At 38.4% G+C, this 25,247-nt stretch overlaps 1 protein-coding gene across 1 annotated transcript in view; it reads left to right on the top strand.

Moving 5' to 3' along the window:
* Positions 1 to 513: 513 nt before the first annotated feature.
* Positions 514 to 25,247, top strand: part of C7 (complement C7) — a 57,031-nt gene continuing 32,297 nt past the window's right edge. Inside the window, 7 exon segments of the mRNA NM_001045966.1 lie at positions 514 to 589; positions 6,453 to 6,508; positions 8,066 to 8,141; positions 10,876 to 11,017; positions 15,173 to 15,320; positions 16,316 to 16,454; positions 24,425 to 24,595. Of these exon segments, the coding sequence (NP_001039431.1) occupies positions 584 to 589; positions 6,453 to 6,508; positions 8,066 to 8,141; positions 10,876 to 11,017; positions 15,173 to 15,320; positions 16,316 to 16,454; positions 24,425 to 24,595 (738 nt within the window). The 5' untranslated portion in view covers positions 514 to 583.

Below are 25,247 nucleotides of genomic sequence, written 5' to 3'. Positions count from 1 at the left end.
ATTGTGTTAGGCCACACACACACACATGATTCCATTCCAGAATTTCCATTTCCATTTTGAGTGACAGAATGGCATGTAAGTTTTTTCTTCCACAGCGCCTAATCTCAAAGTCTGCTGTATAACCCCCTTTTAGAGAATCATGAACACATCTGCTTTGTGTGATAAATTGAAACAGGAAGGACGCTTATGCTCGTCTCACACAGAGTCTCCTTTGGTTGAAAACCACTTAAACATTTAAGTGAGAATATTTTCTGCTTTTCTTGATTTACAGATGTTTCCTCAGAGCTATGCTTCCAAACAGTCCCAGCTGACTGTAGCTAAGGCCTGTGCAAATTGATAAGATGCATCTGGTTTCAAGACACAGACTAAGTACAGGGCAGGTTCTCAGTGTCCCCAGAGAACCCAGTTGGGGTCGGAGCAAAGTCTCGGAACTGCTTGCTCTATATATGAATGCCAAGTGAATCCCCAGCAGGGAGAGACAGGCGGGGAGTAGACTGCTGGCCTCTTCCTGCTGTTGAAAATTCACTGGGCACTGGAGGAGGACATTTTCCTTCTCTCTGCTGCCCTGAATGTTTTCCCAAACATGAAGGTAAGATAATAACTTCATTACTTTTGTGAACAGAGCTAACTCTAAAGGGAGTAAGGTTTACTTAGGTAACAAATAAATTAAAAAAAAAAAAGAAAATACATGGGAAAATAGAAAAGAGAAAGTTCTGAGGGTGACTTATAAGAAATCCTTAATTAAATATATTTAACAATTCAGCTGAAGTGAATTTCTTTTTCTTTTCTTGTAGTTTATTTTATTGGTTTAGAGGTCTGGGAATCAGAGATTGGAAGCAGTGTTTATGAAAGTCCCAAGAAAGCTGTTAAGAAATACAATAACACAACTGTTATTTCTTAGGGAAAAATTCTCTCCAATGTATTTTGTTTGTTTGATTTGGAGTCATGCAATGAATCCCTGTGATTTGACTTATAACTCCAGGAGATGGTGATGGACAGGGAGGCCTGGCGTGCTGCGATTCATGGGGTTGCAAAGAGTCAGACACGACTGAGCAACTGAACTGAACTGAACAGCTTTATAGAAGAGTGAATTTGGAAATTTGGAACTTTAGAATTTGGAATCTGGATGAAAGGATCAGGATTGTAAAAGCAGAAGATACAGATAAATGGAATGAAGCTAAAGAGTTACCAAAAACACATATTGGCCTAATGCAAATGGCTGAATGTTAAGAAAAAAAAAATTTAGGACCAAAGATAGATATAACTATCATAAACTATATTTCTGAGATGTAAACATAAGCTGAACCTACTACTGCAATTTTATTATTGCAAAGTTTTGTATTTAAACTTTTAAAATTTTACATTCTAATGCTGGAGCAGTAATTTCTCAGCCCTGTTAGCTGCTAGATTGCTTTTGCTGTCACTATGCTGCCTAACTACAATACTGAATCTGTGCTCACTTTCCAGGGGGATGGAGGAGGATGGAAACATGGGTCTTGAGTATTTATGTGCAAAATTGCATTTAATTAAGTCATTGAAAATTAAACACAAATCACAAAGTTGATTTGTCTAATGTTAGAATGCCAAGTAACCATACAAAGTTAGAATTATGATATAATCTAATCTCTATCAGTCTGTTTTGTATTTTTATTTAAAAATTTAGAACATTTGATAACTTAGAACAGGATGCCTTTCCTAGAGTCATCTAGCTAGTATACTTTCTCCTAATATTTGTATTAACTATCAGTCAATTTCCTTATTTATTTTATGATGAGACATCTTAATAATTGTTTTGTATTTAAAGATGGGTTCATAGTCATTGATTATTATGATATTTTTCTACCAGGTTAATATATTTACTTTTATCTTTCAGTTCGTTGATAAAATATCAACAAATAAATGATTTCTTTGTGAACTGCATTCAGAGTTCTCACCTATATTTGAGAGTAGAGACTCATATTTTTACAGTAAATCTGAAGGGTATGCTTTTGTGATACACTATGGTTTCCAAGTCTGGCCTTTAAGAAGGACTATTCTTTTGTCTTTTCCCCGATTCATGTGAACTGAATTCAGAGAGGTGGTCCCAGGTGGTACTTGATCTAACTGTGGTCCAGACCTTCACTCTCTCATCCCTGGACTGAGATGAACCTGGGGTTTGTAAACCTGAAGCATGATCCTCACGCGGCTGGGATGTAGTCAAGCACAATGACGTCTCAGATGATGGTCTCTCTGCTTCCTCGCCACACCCAGAGCTGACCTGATGCCATCACCCATCTTATACCAATTATACTGTGATGGCCTTTGTGTCTTTTAAAAATGTCCCTTGCCAGATTATAGCACTACCATCTTGGTAATTAAGTTCAAAAAGAAGATAATATCTATTATTTCTCCACTTGGAGATAGCCACTGTTAACATTTTAATCTATTTCTTTTCAGACTTTAAAATGAATATGTATAACATATATTTTATGACATTTTTATCAATCTAGATCTGAATCTTTTTACTCATTATATCATAAGTATGTTCTTCTGTCATTGATAAAGCTATAACATGCTTCGAATGGCTACTAAGTACTCAATCATATTATTGTGTCATTTTGCATTTCTTTATTGCTAGTGTTACAAATTGATGTTAATTTCTAACAAAGATGAAATAAGATTTATTTAAGAATCTACCCCCTTCTTCTTCTATATGATACCCTATGTTCTAAATTTACTGATCAACATATTAATTAGGGTATGCTAAGAAATAAGATTGAATTTTTCCATAGTTTTTTCCTCTGGAATTTGGACATTTGGAACCCAGTGCATGCTACAGAAATTAGTGTTTTATTTTTACCCTAAACGGGCTCATGGTTCGACAGACAAATGTAAAAGGCCAGATGTGGAGAAATTAGAAGCATAGAGACAGTGGTGTAGCTGGAAAATGTTAGAGGAAGGAAGCAGACCTAATGCTTATTCAGTCATAAAGAAGAAGAGAAGAGAATTCTGGGAAATGTGGCCCCAGCTTAGCTACATTACACACTGCCAAGATACCGTATCTTTTTTTTTTTTTCAAATTTTATTTATTTATGGCTGTGCTGGGTCTTCGTTGTTGTGTGAGGGCTTTCTCTAATTGTGGTGCACCGGCTTAACTGCCCATTAGCATGTGGGATCCTTCCCAGAGCAGGGATCGAACTCATGTCCCCTGCTTTGGCAGGCGGATTCTTAACCATTGGACCACCAGGGAAGTCCTCTATCTTTTCAACTAAGGAATTCTTTTATAGAGTTAACTCAGATGTATGCCTATTTCTGTTATTAATTTGTTTATTAATTTGTAATTGTTTTGTCATTTGATGAGATACTCTTTCCAAAGGCAAGGAATGATAACTGCTTCATTTTCAGGTACCCAGCTAGCCAATTTTCAAGAAATTCTTTTGGATAAAGATTCAGCTTGTATAACTCATGAACTAGTGATAAGCAGATCTTCATGGGTTATAATATGTATATGAGGAAATGAGTTTCCCTGGTGGTTCAGTTGGTAAAGAATCTGTCTTCAATGTGGGAGAACTGGGTTTGATCCCTGGGCTGGGAAGATCCCCCGGAGGAGGGCATGGCAACCCACTCCAGTATTATCGCCTGGAGAATCCCCGTGGACAGAAGAGCCTGGCAGGCTGCAGACCATGGGGTCACAAAGAGTCAGACATGCCAGAGCACATAGCACATGTGGAAAATAGTGGCAAAATTAGTTCTGGTGAAAGTGAATACCCTAAAACTTCGTTGACATTAAAAAAAATACATGGTAGAATGTTAAGATGGATTTTTTTCATGACGCCTGTTTTGGCTGAGAGTCAAAGGCCAAGAATAAGAGATGCTCAGTAGCCTCACATTTTAAAGTGAAATATTGCACATTCAATGCAGTGTTACCAAAAAGTAGCCCTAAATTTGTTTGGTGACCCTTTGGCCATCTCCATCCTCAAGAGTAGGCAAGTTTATGTTCATTGGAGGAGGGGGATGTACACCCTACTCGCATTTGAGAAAATCTAAAAGAACAGACTGGTTGACTGCCCTGCGTTTAGCAAAATCAACATAGCAGTATCAGTTACATCCTGACAGGACAAGAAGATATGCAGGTATCCCATGGATCAGATGTGGACTTTTGGAGAAGGGCTTGGCTTGGGTTGTCAGGGACTCCCTGAGAGGCACTTGCAGGATGAAGCAACCCCAATAGGTAGCATCAGTAAGCAGACAATGGTGAGAGTCAAGAGAGATGAACAAAGGGATGAATCATTTGTGGCAGAGGGCAGTGGTTGTAGATGTCCAAAGGAGTGATATTCAAAGAATGATGAAAACACTGTGAGGGACAGACAGCTGGCATTCAAACATCCAGGACAGTCTGATTTACCATCAGCAGACTCTGGCTGCATCGATTGAGCAAGAGCCTTTTTGCTCTTGCCCTCTTACTCCTGCTGCTCTGACTCTGAAGAAGACAGAGGCATCCTGGGGAGGTGGGGAAGGGAAGCAGGAGAATAAAAGGGAGGGATTTTTTGAAGTGGACGCCACCCTTCCCACAAGAACTGGGGAATAGGAGAGATATTTAAAATTGGATGATAAATTGAAATTGTACTATTAGATTGTTTCAGAATTTTTATTTTCTGAAAATGTGATGACATTAAAGACTGAAAGTGTTAGTTGCTTGGTTGTGTCTGACTCTTTGCTACCCCACCAGGCTCCTCTGTCCATGGAATTCTCCAGGCAAGAATACTGGAGTGTGTAGCCATTCCCTTCTCCAGAGGACCTTCCTGACTCAGGGATCAAACTCGGGTCTCCTGCATTGCAGGCAGATTCTTTGCTGTCTGAACCACCAGGGAAGCCCCTATTAGGGACTGGGAGTGACTAATAAAGTTGTGAGATAGACTCGCCCAAGGGCAGGAAAAATGAGTTGGCACAGCACAAGTAAAGACATAGTGTTGAAAAATAAAAAAAAGGTATAGTTTAAAATTAAGAACAAAAGAACCTTTTAAAGTCGTTGCTTTACATTATGTGCTTCACATATCTGTTGAAAAATCAGAAAATATCTGTAGCCTCTCCCACCATTGTTCGCATTTCTGGGGTGCTCACGGCTATGTTACTTCTCAGCCCTTACGGTTAAGCTAATCAGAATATAAGCTAAAATGTTTGTAGGACTATAAAAGGCAGAATAGGCAACTAGGATTTTATAACTGAAAGGAAGAGACCTACTAAGAGGATGAGTGATTTAAGAAGGTGAGTGGAAGGGTCTGGAAGAAAAGATGAGAAGCCATCCCACAACTACTGAGAGAAAAGAGGTTTGGAGAGGTCAAGAGAAGAGAAAGAATACTGGCCTGTTAAAATGTGGGGTGAGATGATTTAAGGACTGTTATCCCAGGATATGGACCTCCCCAGTGGCTCAAGGGTGAAGAATCCGCCTGCAATGCAGGAGACGTGGGTTTGATCCTTGGGTTGGGAAGATCCCTTGGAGGAGGGTGTGGCAACCCACTCCAGTATTATTGCTTGGAGAATTCCATGGACAGAGGAGCCTGGCGGGCTACAGTTCATTGGGTCGCAAAGAGTTGGACACAACAGAAGCAACTGAGCACAGCACAGCACATATTAGGTTATGAACTGAAGGCATTTAATATTCTTAGAGTCTCTAGTACAAATTTGAATTGTATTCCCTTACCCTTTCAGTTGTCAAAGTAGGAATATACATAAAAGTAAAAATGAGGTAATGAAAGTCACCTGTAATTTCACAACCAGAAATAAACTATTTTCCTTTATTATGTTTCTTTCTAGATTTGTTTTTAAGACACATTTGATTTTCAAATGAAATATAAATTACATTTTGCATACAATTTTGTAGCCTGTCAGATGCTCAGTGTTTAGGCTGCCCTATCACATAAAGATGATTATAAAAGGCCTCTGTCGCGTTTGGGCACCACCTGTAGAACTAGGGATTGTGATGAGCATCTTGGTTCCTCTGGCTAGCCATGCATCTCCACTTTTGATTTTTCCGTTTAGGAAACTGGTTCCTTTTTACCTCCTCAACCCTTGGGACTGCTGTTTCTAGGCTTTCTCTATTCCGGCGTTCTCATGGTACCAAAGTTAGAAAGGAGTGTGGATTAAGGAATAAAAGATGATGGGACCCTAGAAAAATGTTTGTGAATATTTAACTTTTAGGGAGTCTTTCCAATTTATTTGTCTATAATATCATCTAGTGCCTAGTAGTCTTTACAGAAATGAACAGTGGGAGGTGAGCTCAAGATAATTGTATTAAACTTTTATTTAAAATGAAAAATTGTTAAGATGAGCAGAATCATCGAGCTTCTCCATGATTCTTTCACTCTTTTTATTCCCAACTCACAACTATTGATTTGTACACATGTATTCACTTTTGACTCATTAAAGCAATGCAAGCTCAAATATTGCTTTATTGTTTTTTTTTTCCCTCCTAGGCAATAACTTTACTCTTCTTGGTGGGATTTATAGGAGAGTTTCAAGTTTTTTCAAGGTGAGAATTTTTTTGGATTATGTGTGGAAATCATTAACAGTTATTTCATTTACTTTGAGGAAACTATGGTCTGATTTTTACATTGCACTGTGAGCATGTTTTTCCCTCACACACTTTGTTTCTTTCCACATTTTCAGAAAAGACAATGATAGGATAAGCATGTTTTATTCTTATTCTTACTTTACTTTATTTTATTCCTTGTGAGGAAGAAACCTAAAGATTAAAAACACCACAAGATTTTCTGCATTGTAAGCATTGTGAGTCAGCTTACCATTTTCCACGTGTATTTTATCTGAGTGGAATTATTTGAGTTCAACTTGCCCCTATTGTACTTGGGTGTGCACTTGAGAAAGTGGCCTCAATAAACAGGGGGAGCGTGTAGCTACGTTCTCATCCATTTAGCCTTTGCCAGATTTTGGTTTCCTACCTCTCATGTGGTCATTTTACAGCTTACTGTCTCTCAGTTAAATTTCTGTATAACTCTTCATCATCCAGAATCACTTAAAGGCTGTAACACCTTCCTTCCCTATGTTCTCACTTATACCCCTCCTCTGGACATTCTCTTATCTGTATTTCCACAACACATCATAATGTACACAATTCTGTTAGTAAATTTATCTAATTAGCTGTATTGCATTGTGATCATGGGGCTTCCCTGGTGGCTCTGTGGTAAAGAGTCCATCTGTCAAGGCAGGAGACCCGGGTTCGATCCCTGGGTTGGGGAGATTCCCTGGAGAAGGAAATGGTAACCCACTCAGGTATTCCTGACTGAGAAATCCCATGGACAGAGAAGCCTGGCAGGCTGTAGTCCATGAGGTGGCAAAGAGTGGGACATGACTTAGTGACTGAGAATGTGCTGGTCACAGTCACATTGTGATCATATTATTGTGTTATAATTATTTGTTTATACATCTACATCTTCTTCCTTTCCTCAGTCAATGATCAGTATACTATCTCACTGTAAAACATTATTTATTTATTTATTTTATTTTTGTCTGCTCTGGGTCTTCGTTGCTGCACACAGGCTTTCTCTAGGGGTGAGCAGGAGCTCCTCTTTGTTGGCGTGCTTAGGCTTCTCATTTTGGTGGCTTCTCTTGTTTCCGAGCACAGGCTCTAGGCGCTCGGGCTTTGGTAGTTGCAACACTTGGGCTCAGTTAGTTGTGGCCTGTGGGCTCAGCAGTTGCCTCTTGCAGGCTTAGTTGCTCAGAGGCAAATGGAATCTTCCCGGACCAGCGGTGGAAGCTGCTTCCCCTGCATGAGCAGGGGGGTTCTTATCCACTGTACCATCAGGGATGTCCTAGCCTATCTCTTTTATGTCTATAGCTCTAGGATCTAAATAGTGCCTGGAACATTCTAGATATCTTATAAATGATATTTAATAAATCTCAGAAAAAGTGAGCCCTTCCTAGATATTTTTAAATGTATTTTGAGATCCTTTTGGTGAAGCAAAAATTGCTTCACAATTTTTGACTGCTTTTGACTATTCTTGACTATTGTTTATGTCTTCTCTCTTACCTTTCTATCGGCTTTATAATGGACAATTCAACACTATGACAGTGCCTCCTCGCCAATCAACTGCCAATGGGGTTCTTATGCTCCTTGGTCAGAATGCAATGGTTGTACCAAGACTCAGGTAGGACCATGTGAAAACTTTGTATTTTTTATTCATATGCCAAAATAGCTTAGGTATGAACAAAATGACATTAACTTTTGAATATTACTTTGTATGGTTTTTGAAAATGTACTTAGTAATTCTGAAGGGGAAAAGTATGATTTATTTAATAATTGATGTTATCGTAAAATTTTTTTGCATTCTCATTTTTCTTGAAGAACTTTTCTAAATCTTACATTTGAGCCTAGAAATATACACGGGAGAAAAGCTAAAAGCTACTCACTTGTTCTTTCATTATCAGAGAAATAGAATAGCTTGAAATGAAGTCAGTAAATAATTCAAAATTTCGTATTTCCTGGATTCAACTTTTCATTTGAAACAAACACTAAGAGTAGCAAAATCGTTGCTTCATTTTATCTAACAAATAGTGAATGACCATGAAAAGTCAAACATTTTTTAATGTTTTAAAGTTTAGTACAAAAGTAATATAAATAAAAAACCTGACTTGACTTGGAGCTTATAGAGCACCCTTAAAATGTCTACTTTTTCCTTCTTATAAATTATTCATTGGAGAGAACATAGAAGAGTATAAAGAAAATGCTACTCATAATTCTACCATTTAGAAGAAATCAATATACTAGCATTTTAGTATTTATTCTTTTTGTGTGCTAATGATTTTTAAAATAGGGTCATTTGTTCATGATTTTGTATTCTACTATTTTAACTTAATATTATGCTATCAGTATGCATTCAGCTGTATTATATTCCATTATATGAATATACCAATCTTCTTTATCCATTTTCTTATTGTTTGAGATTTAGTTTACTTACATGTTTTGTAATTATGAATGAAACTTTAATGAACATTTTTGTATATAGATATGTCTTTTTTCTGATAATCATCTTAGGATAATTTAAAAAATATAATGCTGTTTCAAAGGTTCTGAACATTTGAATGACTAAATTTTTTTTACTGAGGTACAGTGACATGTAACATTAATTTCAGGTATACAACATGATTTGATATTTGTAAAGCATTTTAAAAGTGGTTCAGTTTAGATAAAAATGTGTGTTTAAAAATCATTTAGAAGTACTAAAAGAACCATATTATGGAAGATAATTTATGTTTGGAAGCATCATCATTATCACAATTTTCAAGCATTTATTTAGTATCTACATGATAGGTATTTACAAAATAAATTACACAAGTGTAGAATTTGGCTTCTGACAAATATAATAGATGACAACTCTGATTACAGGCAAATAGGTACATGAATAACAAGACAAAATTCAAACAAACACCAACCTCAGGAAACACTTTTAGAATTTAAAAACAAGTTAAGAAAGAACATTAAATAGAGGTAGATAGAACGTACTTTTCATATGAGTAATTGTTTTGAGGGAAGGTCATCATGCTCAGATTATAAAAACAGAATTTTCACCCAGGAGACAAGTGAAAATGAAAATGAGGTCATGAGATCAGAATTTGACAGGTGAGAATGAGACGCTGAGAGCAGGCAGCCATCAAGGTCATGCTGCTGTCTGTGGAGCAGGAAAACATTACTTGCACACCAACACAATCTGTGCTCTGGAACTTCAGAAAAGCACACATTTCTAAGCCACGTATAAGAGATGTCTTCTACTAAATACAGAAACTAAAAACTTAGCTGAGAAACTGTACTGAGCTCCATTCCTCACTCATTCCTCCATGACTTCTCTGCTTAGGTGCAATGAAATGGGCCAGAACCAGGCCCAGGCTGACGCAGACCTGCTCAAAGTTCAAATTACATGTCGTCTCAAGTTAGGATGAATGAATAGATGCAACCTTGGTTTATATACATATAGTCTTCCCTGTTGGTCTTTGCTCAAGGTTTAAACTTTCTGGAATCTCAGATTTTGCCCATTTTTATTAATGGGTAAGATTAATAAATGGATAAGAGGCTTAAAAGATGTACCTTTGATTACCTTTGGAGAGGAAAAGGATTTTGTAGATCTTTCTTTTTGTTTAAACACTAGATAAATGTCTTCATATTGAGTAAATGAAGTTTAGGATGAATTAGTTTTCACATTTGGCTTAGTGATTTCCCCTAATTTTTTTTACCCCCACCCCCAGCATGTGCATTTGATATATTTCTAATTTCACAGATCAGTGATTTTGGATTTCCAGTGAAGTTTCATTGTAGATGTACCTTCATCTGTGGACCACTTAGGCTTCTGTTTTGTAAACTTGACTTTCATGGTAGCCTATATCTATCTTTCTCTGGACTGTTTTGCCTTCCTGAAGAAGGCTTAAGGTTCAGCTCAAATCAATTTCCACCACTTTTCTAAAGGTTTCCCTAACGCCACTTCATCTTAGCCCCCCTTTCCAGTACCCTTACTTTTCCTCTAGCCAAACTCACTTCACCTTTTCTAGTTAACCCTTGGTACATTGCTTTGGTGAAAAATGAATCATTCTGTATTGTGATCTATTTGCTTATAGTTCTATCCAGAATTTTTTCTTAAAGATTCACTATTTTTTTTCCCACTCAACCCTAAGCATAAATATAAACTGGGAGTGCTCTAGAAATAATAACCCATGTCACCAGACTCAAAGACAAGTGGGTTTCTGGATTCATTGATTTTGGACATTTTACTTCTGTAGTACACCAGAAAAATTTTATAAATGTCATTTCTCCAAATTATTAATTTATCTCAGATTTTATTTCTCAGATAAAGGAACCTGGAGATACTGGAAATGTGTTTGTTTTGTATTTAGACTCGCAGGCGGTCAATTGCTGTTTATGGACAATACGGCGGCCATTCCTGTGTGGGAAGTGCTTTTGAAACACAACCATGTCAACCTACTCGAGGATGTCCAACAGAAGACGGATGTGGAGAACGTTTCAGGTGTTTCTCAGGTATTTGCTTCTCATAGGCTGAGCACGCAGAGGGTAAATTCAAATGTTATTTGTTTAACTTGCTCAGTATATACTTGTTGAGTTGTACTGCATTTATATTAGCCTATACCAGTTTTCCCCCGAAACAGTTGGATTTTTATTGGCATATTATTTGCATACTCAACTATCATTCTTTCAAATGCATGGGTGGCATCCAGTAATAAAGATGGGGATACTCTTTGAAAAGAAACATGGCTGTTGACAGACCCAAACAGTTCCTGACATTGCATTTTTGGTTAAGATGTAGAAGGAGACTGGAATAAAGACAAGTCAGGCAAAAACACTATTATTGCCCGAATTATTTTTATGTTTACAAGAAAAGCAGCTCTAATTAGTTAATTAAGGAGTGATACAGGTCATGTCTATGCATAGGGGACTGAACACAGCTTTGGATTAGATATTATTTGACCTCTTGTCTTGGGCTTCCTAGGTGACACTAGTGGTAAAGAACCGTCCTGCATCTCCTGCAGGAGATGGAGGAGACATGGGTTCCATCCCTGATTTGGAAAGATTCCCTGGAGGAGGGGGCATGGCAACCCACTCCAGTAGTCTTGCCTGGAGAATCCTGTTGACAGAGGAGCCTGGTGGACTGCGGTCCATAGAGTCACAGAGAGCTGGACACAACTGAAGCAGCTTAGCAGGCATGCATTGTGTTGCACTTGTGCAGACAGGTTAATTCAACAACTTTTAGCAAGCATTTATTATTCTTGTTATGTTCAGATACAGAAATGAGGGTTACGAATGTAGAATGAAACAGCCTCTTCCCTCAAAAGTCTTAGTTTTATGGGCAGAATAGTACATAAAAACTTCCTGTGTTAGAAGTGTTTCTCAACAATACCTCTCTAACTCCTATTTTAATTTCAAAACCCGAGTCAGACGATGCCTCCTTAGGGAAACCTTCCCTAAACACCCAACTAATAAAGCTACTTAACAAATTACTTTCCATGTTTTCCATGTGTGTTGTATCATCTGTAATCTGAAGTATATGTTGCCCTGGGTGTCTCTTGGTAGACTGTGAATTCCTTGAAGATGTGGATTTTATTTCTTTTATTTTTTTCATCTGGAGTGTGTACTACATAGTAGACTCTCAACAAACGTTTGTTGCATTGGATCAAAAGCATAGTGGGATGGGCTGGCAGGACAGTTTTGTGCCATGCTTGCTATTAGGACACAAATGAAGGCCATACATCATAGTTTGTGGGGGAGGGGTGGTTTTTGAAAGAAGATAATATACAATCTGATTTTTGAACGACAAGTAGGCGAGAAGTAGAGAAACCCCTTTGAGGTTGAGAAAACTATCTGCAAAGTCTGTGGAGATGGCAAAAAGATTGACCTTTGATTTAGGTAAGTGATCCAGTATGACTAGGGTGTAAGCAGCTGGTAAGAGAATGGCTGGAGATGATACTGGGGAGGGAGGCAGGGGCTAGATCATCTGGTACCTCTAGTGTTTCCTCTCTTGCTTCTGGTACTCTCAGCTTGTATCTATCATGACAGTTATGGCTGGATGGCATCACTGACTCGATGGATGTGAGTCTGAGTGAACTCCGGGAGTTGGTGATGGACAGGGAGGCCTGGCGTGCTGCGATTCATGGGGTCGCAAAGAGTCGGATACGACTGAGCGACTGAACTGAACTAAACTGATACTGCTGAATTGCAATGATCTATCTTCACACTCTTTCCTATTAGATTGTAAAGTGTATGAAAAGCCTGGTGAATTCCTTTTTACTTGCATCCCAACACCCAGGAGTGTCTAGAACAAAGAAGGTATTAAATAAATGTTGAATTTTATTTTTTTATTATTATTTTTTTTACTTTACAATATTTATTGGTTTGGCCATACATCAACATGCATCCGCCACGGGTGTACACGTGTTCCCCATCCTGAAGCCCCCTCCCACCTCCCTCCCCATACCATCCCTCTGGGTCATCCCAGTGCACCAGCCCCAAGCTTCCTGTATCTTGCATCGAACCTGGACTGGCGATTCGTTTCTTATATGATATTATACATGTTTTAATGCCATTCTCCCAAATCATCCCACCCTCTCCCTCTCCCACAGAGTCCAAAAGACTGTTCTATACATTTGTGTCTCCTTTGCTGTCTCGAATACAGGGTTGTTGTTGCCATCTTTCTAAATTCCATATATATGCATTAGTATACTGTATTGGTGTTTTTCTTTCTGGCTTACTTCACTCTGTATAATAGGCTCCAGATTCATCCACCTCATTAGAACTGATTCAAATGTATTCTTTTTAATGGCTGAGTAATACTCCATTGTGTATATGTACCACAGCTTTCTTATCCATTCATCTGCTGATGGACATCTAGGTTGCTTCCATGTCCTGGCTATTATAAACAGTGCTGTGATGAACACTGGGGTACACGTGTCTCTTTCAATTCTGGTTTCCTCAGTGTGTATGCCCAGCAGTGGGATTGCTGTGTCGTATGGCAGTTCTATTTCCAGTTTTTTAAGGACTCTCCACACTGTTCTCCATAGTGGCTGTACTAGTTTGCATTCCCACTAACAGTGTAAGAGGGTTCCATTTTCTCCACACCCTCTCCAGCATTTATTGCTTGTAGACTTTTGGATCGCAGCCTTTCTGACTGGTGTGAAATGGTACCTCATAGTGGTTTTGATTTGCATTTCTCTGATAATGAGTGATGTTGAGCATCTTTTCATGTGTTTGTTAGCCATCTGTATGTCTTCTTTGGAGGAATGTCTATTTAGTTCTTTGGCCCATTTTTTGATTCGGTTGTTTATTTTTCTGGAGTTGAGCTGTAGGAGTTGCTTGTATATTTTTGAGATTAGTTGTTTGTCAGTTGCTTCATTTGCTATTATTTTCTCCCATTCTGAAGGCTGTCTTTTCACCTTGCTTATAACTGGAGGAATCAACCTGCCTGACTTCAGGCTCTATTACAAAGCCACAGTCATCAAGACAGTATGGTACTGGCACAAAGACAGAAATATAGATCAATGGAACAAAATAGAAAGCCCAGAGATAAACCCACGCATCTATGGACACTTTATCTTTGACAAAGGAGGCAAGAATATACAATGGAGAAAAGACAATCTCTTTAACAAGTGGTGCTGGGAAAACTGGTCAACCACTTGTAAAAGAATGAAACTAGAACACTTTCTAACACCATACACAAAAATAAACTCAAAATGGATTAAAGATCTAAACGTAAGACCAGAAACTATAAAACTCCTAGAGGAGAACATAGGCAAAACACTCTCTGACATACATCACAGCAGGATCCTCTATGACCCACCTCCCAGAATATTGGAAATAAAAGCAAAAATAAACAAATGGGATCTAATTAAAATTTAAAAGCTTCTGCACAGCAAAAGAAAGTATAAGCAAGGTGAAAAGACAGCCTTCAGAATGAATTTTATTTTTTTAATCCAGTCCCCATGCTCTCAAAGCATATATATTTAAAATACCAAGAAAGGCAGGACTTCGGCATCTTCATCAGTGATTTCAGAAAAGAAATCAAAAGTTGAAGAGCAGGAAGTCAATCTGTCTTCCCAATGGTTGACCTTGTATGATTTTAGAGACCAAAATGCTTGATGGTTATGGATAAGAGCCTGGAATTTGAATTTGGGTTCTGTTTTCAATTTTATTGTTCATGCAAGGTCAGAGGCAATGGCACCCCACTCCAGTACTCTTGCCTGGAAAATCCCATGGGCGGAGGAGCCTGGTAAGCTGCAGTCCATGGGGTCGCTAAGAGTCGGACATGACTGAGTGACTTCACTTTCTCTTTTCACCTTCATGCATTGGAGAAGGAAATGGCAACCCACTCCAGTGTTCTTGTCTGGAGAATCCCAGGGACCGGGGAGCCTGGTGGGCTGCCATCTCTGGGGTCGCACAGAGTTGGACACGACTGAAGCGACTTAGCAGCAGCAGCAGCAGCAGCAAGGTCAGAATCAATTTTGCATGTTGCAAAATGAGGACCAAAATAATCAGCGTTCATTCCTTGGGCAGTGAGGGTTTATCTTAAATTCACACTAGAGTATCAGTACTGTGTTGGGAGCCCAGGCTGAAACCTTTTGACCCCAGGTAGTGTTTTCCTTTTTTCCTCTAATATTTTTGTGTGGTGGATGGTCTTGTGTTCAGGTCAGTGCATCAGCAAATCTTTAGTTTGCAATGGGGATTCTGACTGTGAAGAGGACGGTGCTGATGAAGACAGATGCGAGGATGCAGAAAGCAGACCTGCCTGTGACAAGGATAAACCTCCTCCAAACATAGAGCTTACCGGACGTGGGTAAGGTGCTGAGTGGCTTCCTGTATACATCTACGAGCTGTAGTTTTCATTTTGTTGTGTTTTAGTCTGTGGTTTGGTAAATCTAAGAGCAAATCAACTAATAGTCAACCTTTACTTAGATCTCTTTGCCACATCCTGAAACATTAAAAAAAATCCCTACATATACACCTGTAAGTATATGCGGTAAAGCTTGGAAGGACCAGTTGTCCCTGCAGCGTCCTGGGTTTAGCACTGAGAATCCTGCATCCAAGGAAACCCCTCAGACCTGGGAAAACCTGGCCAGTCAGTCACCCTATGGGAGAGGGAGATGGGGAGGAGAACTAATTCAATGATGTGGGGCTATTTAAGGGAATTGAGAGACCACAGAAGGAGAGCAGTGGAAGAAAAGAGAAATTGTGTTGGGACCTTCGGGATGAAAAGTAATTGTCTCAGCTAGCTGGGAACTTTCAAGTGAAGTTAGAGTGATCCTCTTTGCCTTTTCAAAAAGAATTCTGAAAAACTTTTAAAGGTCAGGCTCAAGTTAAGGTTTCAAGGTTTTAAGATAATCTCTGAGACTGATAGATGTGAAATGTGTTAACAGAAAAGTGGTAAAATTACTCCAAAGAGTATACCAGTTAGCATGCTAAGGGGCCAATTAGTTGAAATTCATTTGTAGAGAGTTCTATCTCCTCAAGAGTAATCTTAATTGTATTGGTTTTATCTAAAGATGCAATTCAAAACCAGCTGTTGCCATAGATACAAAAGAGCTGTTCTTAGGGCTAAAAAGATCTTGGGTTTCCCCATTCATTAGTGTTAGCCATTATACCAATCAGGGGGAGTTGGTAATGTATGGTGTGCTTTAGGAGGATTTTATTTGAGATCGCCCAGAGATGCTTAACTGTAATGTGTTTCAAGAACATCCAGAGTTCACTAATGATGCCTGTTTCAGCAACTGCTATTTCTGGTTTTTAACAGCCTTTTCTTCTTTCATTTTTTTTTTTTTTTTTTTTTAACAGTTACAATGCACTAACGGGCCAGTTTAGAAACCAAGTCCTCAATACCAAAAGTTTTGGTGGTCAATGCAGAAAGGTGTATAGTGGGGATGGGAGAGATTTCTACAGACTGAGTGGAAATATCCTCTCCTACACATTCCAGGTACTTAATTATGGATTTAATGTCTTTCTAGTCTGTAAACTGTTGCCAGAGATAATTATTTATGATATTGAGCTTTTTGATATTTTGTTGAGTTTACTTGTAGCCTCATGTGCGATCAGTTCTTATAAATGTCTTATATGAGCTTAAAAAGAATATATTTTCTTTTTAAAAATGTTTTATTTATTTGTAAACATTTAAAAAATTTTATTCAGTTTTTAAAGGTTACTTTCCATTTACAGTTGTTAAAAAAATCCTGGCTATATTCCCGGTGTTTTACAATTCATCCTTGAGCCTGTCTTACACCTCCTGCTAGTTAGTGCCTCCTCCTCTCCCCTCCGGTGTTGCCCCCTCTCCCCACCCCCTCCACTGGTAACCCTTTAGTTTGTTTCCCTTATCTGTGAGTCTACTTCTTTTATGTTATATTCTCTAGTTTGTTAAGAACACATATTCTTTAACTCTGGGGTACAGGGCAATAATACTTTTAATTTGTGTCATTCATGCTGAAATATCTATTGTCTCATTTTCAATTCCATGCTCCCAGAACCTAATGGTCTGTCCCTGTGTGGGTGTTAAAACTCAAGACTCTGGTCGTAACTGATTGTGATAATTTCCTAACCACTGCCATGGTTAAAAATGCATTTATTTTTAATTTTTTTTTTACACAGATGTTCATAGCAGCTTTATTTGTGATAGCTAAAATCTGACAACAATCCAATTATAGATCAAAAGTGAGTAGATATTACATCCATACAATACAATACTACCCAGCGATGCAAAGGAATGAGCTACTTATACACACTACAACATGGATGAATTGCAAGTTATGCTGAATTAAAGTAGCCCACAAGTACATCCTGTATGATACCACTTATATAACATTACTTAAAAATGAAAAATAAGGAATTCTCTGATGGTCCAGTGGTTGGGACTCCATGCTTTCACTGTGGAGGTTGGGGGGAGATCAATCCTTGGTGGGGGAATTATCTTTAGCTGCAGGGAACTATCTTTAGCTCTGATATGGCAGATTCCAAATTACTTCTGTATCTGCAGCCTCCATTTGGCCACCAGGGTAATGATGTCACCCAGTGGATTCTCTTCCACTGTTCAGAGTGCCAGGAGCACGTTCCCTGTAATATTCAGGATATTCCCTCCAAAACAGAGCACACGCTCCAGGATGTCACTAATGTAATAACTCCGGAAGACCAGCGGGTCAGGAAGCAGCACTGCCAACGGGGCCTCTGCTGGCCACAGAGTCTCCCCCTGGTGGCAGCAATTATGAAATATTTCATATGTACAGAAGCATGTGAATAACATATACTTGCAGTTTGGAGAAAACTAATAAGATCAAACCAGTCAATACTAAAGGAAATCAATCTTGAATATTCATTGGAAGGACTGATACTGAGGCTCCAATACTTTGGCCACCTAATGCGAGGAGCTGACTCATTGGAAAAGAACCTGATACTGGGAAAGATTGAAGGCAGGAGGAGAAGGGGACAACAGAGGATTAGATGGTTGGATCACCAACTCAACGGACATGAGTTTGAGCAAACTCCAGGAGATAGTGAAGGACAGGGAAGCTTGGCGTGCTGCAGTCCATGGGGTTCCAAAGAGTTGGATAAGATTTAGCAACTGGACAACAAAACAATTACACAAATAGGACTCATGTATGCCTAGCACCCACCTTAAGAAATAGAGTATTGCTGGTGACTTAAAAACTCCCGTCTGCCCCTCTCTGTTGCATCCTCTCCACCTGTACAGCCCGTGTAAACGCTATCTTACATTTTGTGTTGATATTAATCACTTCCTTGTTTTCCTGTATATGTTTATCCCGTATGCTTATTCTTTGCCACTTACACAGATAAATCATATAGTATGTTTTCTTCTGTGAATCGTTCTTTCACTCAAGGTTAGTTTTGAAATTTATTCATGCTGATATAGATGGCATTTTTACTACTATTTCCTTTTTTTTTTTTTCTTATGAAAATGCCTTGAACGTTCTTGTGCATGAGTTGTTCCATGCCAATGAGCTAGAGTTTCTCTAGGGCAAACACCTGGAACTCGAATGGCTGCCTTGTAGGTTATGTATAGGTTATATTTGTCTAAAGTTTCCAAAATGATATATATATATATATGGTCCGTCTATACCCCACCAGCAGTGTGGAAGAGTGACCTGTGCTCCACATCATTGCCAGCATCTGTATTCCAGGCTTTTAAACTTCATTTATGGTCTTGAGGGCTGCTTCTTGCGGGCTGTTTCTGTCATACACACTACCTAATCTCATCCTGTTCCTTGATTTCCACACAAAATCTACTCAGACAAAAGCGTAATGGCTTTAGGGTAAATTCCTGAAGATTTAAAGGGAACATAGAGATTGTCTGCTGTAGCAATGCCAACTCATTCAACAAAAACAGTTGCGATCTTCCATCTTAAATTGTCTGTCCTTCCGCAACCTCAACAAAAAGAAGTTTCTGGTCTCATCCTGTTTTAACCTGTTTCTTGCTCTTCTTTTCCAAGGTTTCCTCTCTCATGCCTTTCCTTTCATCTTCCAAGAAATTGAAATTTTCCAGTTCAACCCTCCTTACTGATTACTCCCAAATTTGTAAAGCAAAACTATTAGAATGTTCAGAGGGAAGGGCCTTTAGTTTACCAAAATTAGCCATCTTCAGAAAGCAGTTCTGATTATAAGGAGCAAACCCACAAACCTCCAACTTATAATGGAATTAAGTTACATTTAAAAATTATTGAATCATGAAAATGAAAAGTGAAACATATCTGAAAAATGATCATGGCTACCAAGTTTTGAATATCTCTGGTGGCATCCGCACTATTTTAAGAAATTTGTATAATTTTAATCACAATATCTTCACAATATCTATGGAAGGTAAGTAATATTTTACTGTTTTGTATAAGTAGAAATCAAGGCTCAGAGGACTTCAACTGACTTGCTCTAAGTCACTAAATTAATAAGTAGTAAGGCTTAGGGCTCAGTTCCAGCATGCCCCAGGTGGTGCTAGTGGTAAAGAATCGGCCTGCTAATACAGGAGATCTAAGGGACATGGGTTTGCTCTCTGGGTTGGGAAGATCCCATGGGGGAGGGTATGGCAACCTACTCCAGTATTCTTGCCTGGAGAATCCCTTGGACAGAGGAGACTGTCGGGCTCCAGCCCATAGGGTCGCACAGAGTTGGACATGGCTGAAGTGATTTAGTACACACGCCAGTATGTCAGACTTCACAGCCCTTCATTTTTCTAGTATATTTTACTCTCCCTGTGCTGTGCTTAGTTGCTCTTTGTGACCTCATGCACTGTAGCCCACGAGGCTCCTCTGTCCATGGGGATTCTCCAGGCAAGAATACTGGAGTGGGGTGCCATGCCCTCCTCCAGGGGATCTTTCCAACCAGGCATCGAACACAGGTCTCCCACACTGCAGATTCGTTACCATCTGAGCCACCAGGGAAGCCCAAGAATACTGGAGTGGGTAGCCTATCCATTCTCCAGAGGATCTTCCCAACCCAGGAATTGAACTGGGGTCTCCTGCATTGCAGGTATATTCTTTACCAGCTGATCTACCAGGGAAGCCCAGTTTACTCTCCCAATGTATTGTATTAAATGCTTTTTCAACTCTAGATTCTAACATGGTGAAAAACATGTATTGTAATTTATCCTTTGGCCTAAAGGGAGAATGTGAGTAGGTATATGCAGAGACATTTTTCTCCTCTTATTCCTAGGTTAATGTGTTGATAATTCTTTCATTATTATAAGGGGGAGAAGTGTGTGTGTGTGTGTGCGTGTGTGCGTGTGTGTATACATACACATATAGAACAGAAGAAATAATAAGGGAGAGGACTTTTGACATGGTTGGAAGGAAGACATGCTGGAAGCCTGCCACTTCTGAAGAAGAAAAATAATTTAATAACAGTGTAATCCTGCCATTCATTTTTCACAGCGTGGCTTGGTTTTTGGATTGACATCTGAAATGCCTTTCCAGTCACTGAATTTGAAGGAATGTTTGTCAGAGGTAGAGGGAAATTACAGCCTGTTACGAGTGAAGAGTAGAGATGTTTTGAGAATCCAGCCCGAGGGAAGTGAGGTGGAAGTAGCAGGCAGTGAGTCAGTCAGGCAAGCGTGAAACCCAGGTGCCAATACAGAGGTGGTCGACGTTCTCCTCAGTTCAGACAGACTGGGGGCCACTGCAGATTCAGCCCTCTTCAGGTAGAACATGACTTTTGGCTTGTTGGAGCATAAACATTAGTAAATAAACAGAAAACAGAATTGGTCAATCTCTCTTCTACGCTCTGTTTTGGAAATCAGCTTGATAGCGTACCCAGGACAAACCCCGTTTCTTACCGAGGAGTCCACTTACTTTGAAGCTATGCTTGTTCTCTGTTTGCTCATGTTTTTCATACTGCAAGGAAGCCTTTGAAATTCAAGCACATTCCTGCTCCATGGTCACTTTGGGAAGGTGCCACCCTGCTTAGTTCAGCTTGGGAGATGCTGAAAGACAGTCTTGTTTATTCTCAGCATGTAATGAGTTGCAGATGGCAGTGAGCAAAGATCAGGGTGGAAAAAACAACTTTCTGGATCCTCCTGCTTTGGTCTTGGATGTACTTCATAATATTAAAATTTTTATTGAAATATAACTGATTTGAAACGTGTTTTTGGTGTATAGCAAAGTGAGTCTTTAAATATATATATATGTATATATATTCTTTTCAGATTCTTTTCCATTATAGTTTATTACAAAATATTGAATATAGTTCTCTCTGCTATACAGTTGGACTTTGATGTTTATCTATCTTAATATTTAGTAGCTGATATCTGCCAATCCCCAATTAATTTGTCGTTCCTCTCCTTTCCTTTGGTAGCCATAAGTTTTGTTTTCTATGTCTGTGAGTCTGTTTCTGTCTTGTAAACAAGTTCATTTGCGTCATTTTTTTAGATTTCACATAAAGTGATATGTGATATTTGTCTTTGATTTACCTCACTTTGTTATTTAGAGATCAGATATGTCTGTCAAATTAATAGCGAAAACATATTCTAAAGGAAATTTTAATTAATGCTTAATTATCTGATCCTCTGCATCCTCTGAAGGTATGTCTAGTTGTCCAAGATTTCTAAATCTACTTTGTTAACAAAAAAATAATTTGAATAATGATAAAAATATCTCACATATATTAAGAGCCCTCTGTATACTAAGCACTGTTTCAAGTGCTTTAAATGTACCTTATTTTTTCTTTATAATAACCTAAGTAGGTAGGTTGTATCATCTACTATTTTAGCAGATGACAACTATAGGGTGTGAAGGCCAGGAGTGTGACTTTGGAGTCATTGTAGTGCCTTTTACTTTGGCAGGATTAGAGTGTGTGTGTGTGTGTGCGCGCACGCTAAGTCACTTCAGTTGTGTCCAATTCTTTGCAACCCCATGGACTGTTGTCTGCCAGGCTCCTCTGTACATGGGATTCTCCAGGCAAGAATACCACAGCGGGTTGCCATGCCTTCCTCCAGGGGCTCTTCCCAACCCAGGGATCTAACTCATGCCTCTTACATCTCCTGTACTGGCAGGCAAGATTTTTACCACTAGCACCACCTGAGAAGCCCCAGAATATGTGTAAGTGTTAATAGAAATGAACCAGTAGAGAAAGAAAACTTGAAGCTGTAAGACAGGGAGTAATCGATTTAATTGGTCCTTTGGAGAGGTGGGAAGAAATGCAGTATAGAAAGAGGTCAGAGAAATTAGCCTTAGATAGGAAGAGGAACACGTGTGCAGAAAGGAAGTGAAGGTGTTCATAAGTTTGTAGATTTGTTAGCCAGAAGTATGAGTAGTCTCTTGTCTGACAGAGGGAATATTTGTAAAGAATGAGATTAAGGTTATCTTCCAAGAGTGAAAGAAATGGCTGTAAGAGTGAGGGGTTGAGATGGATGCAGAACTTTTGAAACTGATACTGTAGGGAATGGGAGAAAGAATTGGCTAGAGATTTAGGATTGCTGGCATGTATTGAGGGTTCCCCTGAAATTAGAAATCATGAATGAACTTATATCACCAATGGATAGTTGTGTGATTTTTCTGTAGTAGTGCTAAGCTGCTTGGCTGTGAGGATTGAACTAGAGTTGAGTTTCTGCCTGGCAAATATGGTGGCAGGACATACCTAGACAAGGCTCATTGGCAAGAGTTAGGTTCATTGGCATGAGAATGGTTGAAGTCATGAACCATGAAGCTTACCCACAACAGGAAGGAAGTGAAAAAATGAAGGTGCTGATAGGGAAAGAGAAGGGAAAGTAACTTGCAGAGCTTCTTTCTATGAAGTTGAATAATAAGCTATGGCAAGAGTAGAATGAGAGTTGAAAGAGTAAAAAAGTCGGAGTATAGGATGTTTGCATTGTGATTTCAGAGGAAGACTCAGTCTGGGGGAATTCAAGATCTTAGCCAGAGTGAAGAGGGTATTAATTGAAGCAAATTTAAGATCACACTACAGGGAGGGAGGAGGGAGGAGGGTTCAGGATGGGGCACACGTGTATACCTGTGGCGGATTCATGTTGATACATGGCAAAACCAATACAATATTGTAAAGTTAAAAAATAAAATAAAATAAATAAAAAGTTAAAAAAAAGGAAGAGATTGAAGGCTGCATCAATTAATATTAAGAATTGATATAATTGATATTATATAATTCTTATTATATAATTGATATAATTCTTAATATAATCAGATATAAGGTCTGATTTATCCTTGTTTACAAAAAAGGTGTTTTCTATAAAATAAAATTATGTGTAAATTTTAACATATACACAAAATAAAGACAATGAACTAACTTGTAGTAACATACAAGACTGCCTGATGGGTTTGAATGTTTAGACCCTCTTAGATGGGATGTATGCTCACTTCTTCATTACCTTACCTTCCACTGGATGCTTCCAACATTTATATTACTTGACAGGCCTCATTTGACACTTGATCTAGGGCAAAATAAAGGATAAAGAAGTGATAGTCTTCTCCATGAATGCTGGAGCTGTCCCTTCTCAGCCACATGTGACTATCCTGTTGTCTGTTTTAAAATTCTTCTGGGATGGCTTTTTCTTCTACCATCTAGCAAAGGAAAAACAATTCCAACCCTAGCATTTATTTAAGTCTAACAGAATTAGAAATTTAAATCCACTACGGATCATATAGAGTATTTCAAAAACAAAGCCCCAGAGATCTAACTAGTTCATATCACCTGTTTGCATCTCTGTGTCCCTCTATTGGATGAAAAGTCAAGAGCCAGCTGCTTTGTAGGTCTCTGTTAGTGTAACTCTGGTGATTTGCTCACTTCTGGGCTAAATGCTGGCATTAAAGGAAAATGCAAGATGTTTGTACACAAACATATTTTGTGAATCACATGGGATTGCTGTTATTAGTACTATGTCTCCTGGTTGACAAGGAGTAATTCTAATAATGCACTAATTGTTATAATAAGGGACTAAGTAATTATTATAATGAACTCTATTCTTTACAGTCATATAGGCCTGGTCTTAGTGAGAATCACTGTTGTTTTACATTAATGAAGAGCTTTGTCTTTTGGAGAAGATCATGTGAAGAAAGTATCCATGTGAAGGGATCCATGATGAAAGACTCTTGGTTCCATCTAAGGCCTTAATTTGATCATAGCAAAATTTTTCATTTTCTTTATGGTACATATTTAAGGTGTGGTGGTTGTAGTTTAGTCACTAAGTCATGTCTGACTTTTACAACCCCAGGAGTGTAGCCTGCCAAGTTCCTCTGTCCATGAAATTTCCTAGGCCAGAGTACTAGAGTGGATTGTCATTTCCTTCTCCAGGGGATCTTCCCAATCCAGGAATCACACCCAGGTCTCCTGCATTGCAAGAAAATTCTTTACCCTCTGTGCCACCAGGGAAGCCATGACAAATTATTCTTGGTTACATCTAAGACCTTAATTTGCTCACAGCAAAAATTTTCATTTTCTTTATAGGTGAAAATAAATAATGATTTTAATAATGAATTTTATAATAGTACCTGGGCTTATGTAAAAGAGACATCAACAGAACATTCATCATCTAGTAAAGGACGTTTCCTCTTTTTTAGTTCTTCATCTTCTTCACACGGTTACTCTTCAAATACGAATATACTCACTAAGAAAAAGGTTAGTGTGAAATATTCATTAACTTTTCCATATTTTGCTGGTTTAAGTATTTCTAACATTAACAAAAGTGTATTTACCAAAATAATCAGCCATCATTTTTTAATTAGGGCATAGTATCTTCTTCAAAGAGATAATCCAATATACTTCTTTAAAAGGTATAGCTTTTGTCTTGTTAATTCTCTTTCATATTGTATTTATTTACACTTTTTATTTTCTCATTATTTGTTCTTATTTAAAAATCCAAAAAATACTTATAACTTTAAAATCTTCTAGTTAAAACTAGCCTAAATTTCTAATTCATGATTACTGATGGTACTATAGGTGTTATATACTATTTCAAAAATCCAATGAAGATGTGCTTCTGAAACACTAATACTAGAGTTTTTCAAATAAGCTGTATTACAATAAAAGATGTTAAAATACCTTATTACTTTGGAGAGACCAACATTTTCATCTGAGGAGTTAAAAGACTTAACTTTAGATATTCTGTTGTTTTGAGATACTAAGACTTTCATCATGGGCAACCTGAAGAGTTGGGATGAATTATACTAATTGATACATACTTAGTGGTGAAGTATTTTTCAGGCTGATTATCATTCATTATATGCATAATTCATCTCATTCTTAAAGTCAGTAACTTGATAAATAAATC

The sequence above is a fragment of the Bos taurus genome, chromosome 20, assembly GCF_002263795.3.
Source record: "Bos taurus isolate L1 Dominette 01449 registration number 42190680 breed Hereford chromosome 20, ARS-UCD2.0, whole genome shotgun sequence".
Lineage (NCBI taxonomy): Eukaryota > Metazoa > Chordata > Mammalia > Artiodactyla > Bovidae > Bos > Bos taurus.
This window is presented reverse-complemented; position numbering and strand designations above follow the sequence as displayed.